The sequence below is a fragment of the Natrix helvetica genome (genome assembly GCF_964273705.1).
Source record: "Natrix helvetica genome assembly, chromosome: 2".
Lineage (NCBI taxonomy): Eukaryota > Metazoa > Chordata > Lepidosauria > Squamata > Natricidae > Natrix > Natrix helvetica.
The window spans coordinates 33,669,073-33,677,514 of record NC_138552.1 but is presented as its reverse complement, the minus strand read 5'-3'; the positions used below and the strand labels follow the sequence as shown (position 1 = coordinate 33,677,514).

Sequence of the window (8,442 nt, the reverse complement as noted above, 5' to 3'; positions counted from 1 at the left end):
TATTTAGATGTAGAGGTTTAGCAAGAACCACTGTAACAATAAAGTGCTTTTATTTTTAGAAACTTGTAATTTATTGCACACTGAAGAAACTCCCCTATATTTTTCTTAACATTACAGTTCTGTGATTCAGTTTAAATATAACCAGGAGAGCCTTCTACTTAGCAACCACAAAACAAGCTGTCGGAGAGTTCTCTCCAGAGGAAATTGTATCATACAAGTAAGGACTCAGCAGGGAAAGCCTGCATTAGATGACTTAACACTTTCAAGTAAAAAGACTGTGTCGTAAAGCACAAACTCAATAGCTTTCCTGTTATTGTTCCAGTAGTGGGTTGCAGGTGGTACGCCCTGATCAGGGCGTACCGGTGCCTGCTGGGAGCACCAGGTACCGTTTCGGTACAATGCTACGGAGGGCCCACTTGCTCTTCTTACCGGTATTTGAGCTGTTAGGGGCTTCCGCACACGCGCACGGAGCATACGGCACCTGCATGCTACGCAAAGCAGCTGGAGCGTCGCGGGCAGTAAGTACGCATGCACATGCTGTGTGCGTTCATGTGGTGGATGCCCTGTTGCACCATACCGGTTGCAACGGGATCCGGAACCCACCACTGTATTGTTTGTAATTTATGATTTTAGCTTTTTGTTTTTTTTAATATTCTATAGTTTGATGGTTTGCTTCACTGTGTTCTGTCACTTATAACCTGGTCATCTCGTATTTGCAACACACTCTACATGGGGCTACCCTGGAAGAGTACTCAGAAGCTAGTTAGGGGCTCCTTGGGTGGCCCATGTAACATGGCCGTTGCATGAGCTACATTGCAGATTCCTTGATTTTTGTCAGAGTTATTAGTTCTGTTTGCTCAGAGAAATCTTCAGTTTGCCATACCTCTTCTGGAAGCCTCGCAACTGTGGCAGCAATTACGATCCTACTTCAGCTTTCCCTCGCTTTCCAGATCTGTGAAAATTGCAAATACAAGGACTTGTTGCAAAGTTATTTTATTATTGTCATAACTGAACAGTCACTAAGTGAGGCAGTTGCTAAACGAGGTCTACCTGTATTCGATAGGAATCAATTAGTGCAGTTCAATGAAGACATAGTACCTTTGTTGTTATCAATCACCATCATATGAATAAAAATCTTGAAGAGACTTTATTTAGATATGCATATATTATTCATTACTTATGATTAAAGATCTCAAAGGTTGAAGAAGATTCAGAAGTCTAAATATACAATGGAAAAGGTATGCTGCAAAATGAGAACACACATCCCTTTCCCAGTGAAATATTTGCTCCTGTAGTGGAAACTTTGATTAAAATTATCTTTTTTTTTCTAAAAAAGCTACCAAGAAATACTGTATTTTTCAGAATATAAGATGCACAGGACTATAAGACACACCTTGATTTAGAGGTGCGTCAAGTTTTAGCCCTCCCCCACCCTCAGAAGCACTTCGCAGGCTATAAACAGGCCCATGTTTGGACTCCTGAACCCTCCACGCGTCCAGTTTTTGCCAATAACATGCCCATTTTTGGCCTGCCAAGTGCTTCTGGGGGCCGGGGAGGGCGAAAACACGACACACAGAGGGCTCAGGAACCCAAAAATGGGCTGTGCAGAGCACTCCAGTGTGCTTCTGGGGGTCAGGGAGGGTAAAAACGCAATGTGCAGAGGATTTGGGAGCACAAAAATGGGCCCGTATTCTGTCTATAAGATGCACTGAAATTTTCACCCACTTTTAGAGGGTGTGTGTGTGTCTTATACTATGAAAAATACGGTAATTGGACTAAAAGATATAAATAAATAAACGCGACCATGAAAATATGACATACCAATAATTGAAATTTTTCACAAACTCAAGTTTATTGATCAAGGAATTACATCTATACTTTTTGAAGATGAAGGTATTCTTGAAAACTCCAACAAAACACTTTAAAAACACCAGTTGCTTGACTTGTACTATTGATTCATCTCCAAGTCTCAACCATTAACTTCCCCCAATACAGACTTACATTGCATGCAAGTAAAAACTGTAACGTATACGTATCCCTGGATATTTACAAAAGGTCAACACTGTATCAAAAGTTTAAAAAAAGAATTAAAAAAGAATTGCATATGAAGAACTATCCCAACATGAAAATGCAGTAAATAAAAATAGTAAAGCAAATTATTAGTTTCTGAAGTTAAAATATTGCAGCTTTATTAATCTGCTTAGCTTTGAAAACAGGCACTTCGCTATCATCGTGGTTGGTTTTCCACTTAGCAGAAATATTAAATGGAAGCAGCTGTTGTAATTAATGTAATTCACAAAAAAAATAAAGCAAGACAGCATCAGCCTACTAATTCTAGTGTCATTTTTTCAGCACATGGGAATCGAGCTTCCACAGATAAATCAGAGAAAGTAGTAATGCCTGTTTCCTCGTAAACTAATTCTTAAATTTACGATTGCAGTGTAATCCTAAACATGTTTAATCTGAATCTAGTTCTGGTGTATTTCATGGTTCTTGCTTCCTGATTAAAAAGCGTGTTTGGACTGGAATCTCCAAATGAAACTTGATAAGCATGGGAAAAAAACTCTAGATGCCAAATTAGGAATTGGAAATGAAAAATGTTTACCACTGAAAATACAGTTCAAGCTATGATAATAAAATTACTTTGAATTCAATTGTTTTTTCCTAATTTATCTACTATTGAATTTAAATATGAGTGCATCGAAATATATGGTATTTAAGGATGAAACGGAAGAGATGCAAAAAAGATAAAAGAAAAAATTTTTCACAGGCCTATTAAAAATATTATTTGATAAGGTAGAATTCTTATTTTGTTGTCCACTACTCCTAACCGAATACTTTGATAAATGCATCTAGTCCCACAGTGGCTCATAATATTAATTAATTGCACCAACAGTTACAGTGTTGCACATCCCAGTTAAATTTTCAGGTTCCATGTTTTGTCACCCAACTAATTCATAAAAGGTGCTTTTCATTAATATAAATAAATATTTTTATACCCCCCGATTTGTAATAATTTACTATGAGATCTATTACAGAATAAAAACCTTCTTGACCTCATACTCTTCCCACCAAATATGACATTTCATCTAGTGAAGTGTTAAACTCTTTTTCATAAATCTAAATAAAAGGGTTCAGGTGTATTGCTTATTATGGAATACCAAACACATATGCACATATATTCAAGGTCCAGCTGACTTGCCATATTGAACTAAGATGTGTTTTTTTTCAGTGTCCTTGAAATTCAGATAATAATAATAAAAAATATTTTTAAAAAACTGTCTCAAAATGTAAAGTGTTCCATGAGAGAAACACTGTCCTAACCATCAACGTTAGGAAAATGATTATACAGATAACTTTGTGATTTATTAAATCAATGGAGTAGTAACAGAAGCAGTTTCAAACGTAGAATCCTCTGGTTGGGCAGCAGAAAGGTGCTAGAAGAGTCCATAGGTAGAGAAGGACACACACCCAGCAAGAAGCCATTTTAATCCAGAAAATGGACCAGGTTCCAACGAAGAATTTTTCAATTGCAGCATTTTCGTAACTACAATGAAAGGAAGTAGAGGTTACCTAATTTGCTGTCACACAAATCAATTCTAGGATGATGATGAACTGGTCCAATTCTAGGAGGACTTATTCCAAAGAAACTGTACTGATTGTCCCTGGAAACTATTTCCTCACTCTAACTAAGAAATGTGTGCACATTCAAACACATTCATTACTACTTTCTCCCAGATAAGATAACACCTGCATAGGATTCTGCTTTCAACCAATTTGTGCAGGCCAGACATCATGAATTTAATTTTATTACATGTCTTGTGTGATAAGAAATGTGATTTTATTAAACCATTTCAGATTACAGTTCTGTAAATGCCAGCCATCATTCATTATTGTTAATTTGCAGGGCAACAATTAAATCTAAAACATTTACTTTTGAAACTTATATTTGATGTATCCTGTTTCCAGAAACAGAAAGATGGATGTGGGCATTTAAAGTATCTAATTGCATCATCTCGGTAATCTTTATATAACTGGCCAGAATTATTTACCTGATATTACAGGGAATGAGGCTTATGCTGAAGGAATAATGAGTTGTCTAAAATCACCAAATAGTTTGTGTAAAAGGTGAGATTTAATTCAGAAGCTTCTTTTACCCTAAGCATCACCTGGCAGAAGACTACTGTGTTTCCTCGAAAATAAGATCTGGCCTTAATTTCTTTTGACCGCTGAAATAAGCACTAGGGCTTATTTTGGGGTGATGTCTGAATTCTTCCCCTCTAACCCTTCTAGGCAGCTGTGACCCAGAGAAGCCGAAAATGGTACTTTGGCTTCAGTCTCTACCGCAAAATGCATTGCTGGCACTCAGTGTTTGCAGCAGGACACCACAAGACTTGTTATGGTGTTGTGTGTGCGAGCAGCGGCAGTGCCGCGAGGTTCGTCATGCCTGTGCAGCTACTTGCACACACAACGGCACAACAAGCCTCATGGCGTCCTGCCGCAAGCGGTGGTATCGGTCCAACGACCTGGCAAAGATCCATTTCTGGTGAAGTTTGGGGGAGAGAAACAAGCCAGGGTCTCTGCTGCATCTGCTTCCTTGCGTGCAGCCAAAAGTTAACAAAAGGCAGGAAGGTGAAATGCCAAGCTCGACCCGTACCAACACCTCACGTATTAACCCCACTTTCTCAGCCTACTACCCAAGTGACCCTTCCCTCCTGATGAGGCTTTAGAAATACCTCGCAAGCGAATTCACTCACTATTTTGCCATGAACCACCCTGCTTCCGAGTGGGGGCAAAGCTAAAGCGGGAAGAAGTGGCCACTTGTGTGTCGTGCTGTGAGTGGCTGCTGGGTAGCGGCGTGACAGGTGTTGAGGCGTGGGAGGCCTGGCTGCAGTGGTCCTAAGATAAATAGGTGTGAGGGCGTGGCGCAGCTCCACTCTGTCCTAGTTTGATTTTTACACCTGGGCTCACCGCACCTCATGCAACCAGACGGTGGATGGGGCTTAACTAGCGCTTGTTTTCAGGGGAGGTCATATTTAAGGGGAAACACGGTAGGTTTCTTGACAGACAACCTTCTTCCAAGAATATCTGCCTACTCTTTCACATTTTGTCATTTTATGGGACCCCGAGTGAGCTCCCTCCCCCTCCACCAAGCTCCAACTTTTCTCACCTTTCGGAAACTGTCATGGCCTGACTCTTCTCTCAGGCATTAAGGGGGCAGTGAAGTGCAAGTCCCCTTGTGGTTTTGTTATGTGCACAGTTGCCATTTTATATTTGATGTTTTGTATATTAATCCAGTCAGGAGTGTAATTTCATTTCTATCCCATTAGGTTCCATGCAGTCCTCCCAAATTCTTCTCCAGGAGTCTAGACTTCCTTGGAGCCATTATGAAGGGGCTGACTGGAGAAAGAGGACCAGAGGACCACAATATAACATCAAACTGTACATTTGTTTTGAGGGACTTACTGGAACCAATGGGTAACAGTCATCATCACGTAAAGAGACGCCAAGAAGAATACAAAGTGGAAATAAGCATAGCTGTATACTGTTCCTTTCTTTTCATCATAAATTACTCTCTGACCGCCTTTTTTCCCAATATGCTCTTCAACTTCAGCTGGTTAAAACAAACATAAAGAGAAACATGATATACTTAGATCTAAATGAGTAACATATACTCAGAATAAAGTTAACAATGCAAAATAACCCAGTGTTGAGTTTGAAACAGCTGTTTTAAGCCCGGAATGGCCCTGTGACAGCGGTTTTAACCTCAAAACACTTCTGAAAAAAATTAATACAGCCATTTTGCATTTGAATGGGATTATTTCAATTCTGAAACATTTTGCACATGCATGCTATACACACTTACCTGGGCAAAAAAATATATCCGATTACTTTTGTGTTAACCCAGCTAGAATTGCCTTGAAACTCAACTCAAAAGATTGGGAAGGGGGGGGAGAATCCATTCTTAAAGTGATACGCTAAAACTACCCATATTTAATTAGTCCCCTTTCATACCCCTTTCATTTCTTTAAGAGTATTTTTACTTAAAGTGATAGTTGCTGGTCTTTGGTCAAAAAATACAGTCATTGAGAGCTGAAGATTCTTGACCTTGAGCAATTGATAGTAGGGTCAAGAATTCTGATTGGAAGAGAGCCAAAGGAAGCTCTCTGCAGTGGCTTGTCTTATGTTTGATATGTGCTTTCACATATCAAACAGAATTTCATTTCATTTCATTTCTCCCTGGCCTTGATATCCTTCCCACTTGCAGAAGGACACACGAATACAAACTTTACTACTGAACTTCTCCTTGTTGAGAATTTTCTTCTCAATTTAATGGCAACCTATTATAATTAATTCCAGAAGAAAATATATTCCACTGACACATCGGATGAAAATGCTATTTTCCATCCACAGCTATGTTCTTTTTAAAGTTGTGTCTGTAATCAACATGTTTGTGGTTGTAATATGTATTTCAGGTTTTATGCTTCTTATGTGGTTATATGGTTTTTCTCCACACACAGAAGCAAATCTAAAAAAGAAAAAAAGATCTGCAGTGCTTTAAGATGACAAAAATAACTTTTCAAGGGAATCTTTTTAATGCACACATATCTCAAGTTTTAAGAGATTTTATATCCATCTGAAGATTCTGAAAATGCTGCCATATCTCCAACAGGCTCTTCCCCACTCCAAATATGCGATAAACTAGCATTCCATGTAGCCCTTAAATCTCAATTCCTGCTGGTGAAGCCAAATAACTGGGAGCTGAAAACTCCAAACTAATAAAAAATATACAATATACAATAGTAGAGTTGGAAGGGACCTTGGAAGTCTTCTAGTCCAACCCCCTGCCTAGGCAGGAAACCCTATACCATTTCAGACAAATGGCTATCCAACATCTTCTTAAAGACTTCCAGTGTTGAGGCATTCACAACTTCTGGAGGCAAGCTGTTCCACTGATTAATTGTTCTAACTGTCAGGAAGTTTCTCCTCAGTTCTAAGTTGCTTCTCTCCTTGATTAGTTTCCACCCATTGCTTCTTGTTCTACCCTCAGGTGCCTTGGAGAATAGTTTGACTCCCTCTTCTTTGTGGCAACCCCTGAGATATTGGAACACTGCTATCATGTCTCCCCTAGTCCTTCTTTCTATTAAACTAGACATACCCAGTTCCTGCAACCGTTCTTCATATGTTTTAGTCTCCAGTCCCCTAATCATCTTTGTTGCTCTTCTCTGCACTCTTTCTAGAGTCTCCACATCTTTTCTACATCGTGGCGACCAAAACTGAATGCAGTATTCCAAGTGTGGCCTTACCAAGGCATTATAAAGTGGTATTAACACTTCACGTGATCTTGATTCTATCCCTCTGTTGATGCAGCCTAGAACTGTTGGCTTTTTTGGCAGCTGCTGCACACTGCTGGCTCATATTTAAATGGTTATCATAGTACTTCTGTTAGTAATCATAATTTATTAACTGCAGCTTTTAAAAGAATCTATTTCTGTGTCTGTGGGAGTAGTTTAAAATATGATGAAACATTTTTATGAACTTGATAGCACTTATAAAATATACAAACCAATCAAATTCAAAGATAATCAGAATTAGAAATATAGCATGATGGTTCTCATGTTTATTTATTTATATCTTGAGCGGATGCGATGGCGCAGCAGCTTAATGACGCTGGAACTGCCGGCCAGAAATGGCCTGCATCCAGCAGTTCAAGCCAAGGTCCACAAGATGGGGTGAGTTCCTGCCACTTGCTCCCCAGTTCCTGCCCACCCAGCAGTTCGAAAGCTTGAAATATTGCAAGTACATAAATGGATATCACTTTGGCGGGAAATACCTAGCTGTGTTCATGTGTGCAGAAAGCGCAAGCTGGTGGTGGACCTACCTGGATGCAAGGCAATGCAACACAAGAAAGGAGAGACCAACAAGAGCCGGCAACCCAAGCGCCACTAGTCAGCTGGTATAAGCCAGTTTGCCCCCTGTGGTGCAGGATAAGCACACAAGTGTTGAACAGAATGAACTAGCAATTTAGGCTGTCCGGACTACATTTTGTCTAGCGTTTGTAGACTGCTGTATGCCGTATGCTAAATAAATAAATATTTATATCCCACCTTCATTATTTTTACAAATAACTCAAGACATCCAACATATCCAACACACCTTCCTCTCTGTTTTAAAGAATACAAATTTGCACAAAAGAAAAAAAAAGGCAATTCTTACCATCTGCATCAGGAGTACAGCAGAAACAGCAGCGAGCTATCTATAACGGAGAGACAAAACCAAAAGGATTTTTTTCCAGTAGTTCAGAAACAAATAAGTCAACACTGATACTCCTCAAAATATTTCAATGAAACATTTTTAGTAAAAGGATAATACTGGATTAAATTCACTGTACAGTGAACTTAAAACCAATCAAACTATTTTGTAGTCTTTCTGAAGTACTTT

At 39.2% G+C, this 8,442-nt stretch overlaps 1 protein-coding gene across 1 annotated transcript in view; it reads right to left on the bottom strand.

The window, feature by feature from the left end:
- Nucleotides 1-1,827: 1,827 nt before the first annotated feature.
- The window catches only part of SERINC5 (serine incorporator 5), a 48,183-nt gene continuing 41,568 nt past the window's right edge, over nucleotides 1,828-8,442 (bottom strand). The window contains exons 10-12 of the mRNA XM_081944220.1: nucleotides 8,218-8,257; nucleotides 5,467-5,614; nucleotides 1,828-3,547 (exon numbers count right to left, since the gene is read on the bottom strand). Coding sequence (XP_081800346.1) covers nucleotides 3,400-3,547; nucleotides 5,467-5,614; nucleotides 8,218-8,257 — 336 coding nt within the window. The 3' untranslated portion in view covers nucleotides 1,828-3,399. The remainder of the gene's footprint in view (nucleotides 3,548-5,466; nucleotides 5,615-8,217; nucleotides 8,258-8,442) is intronic.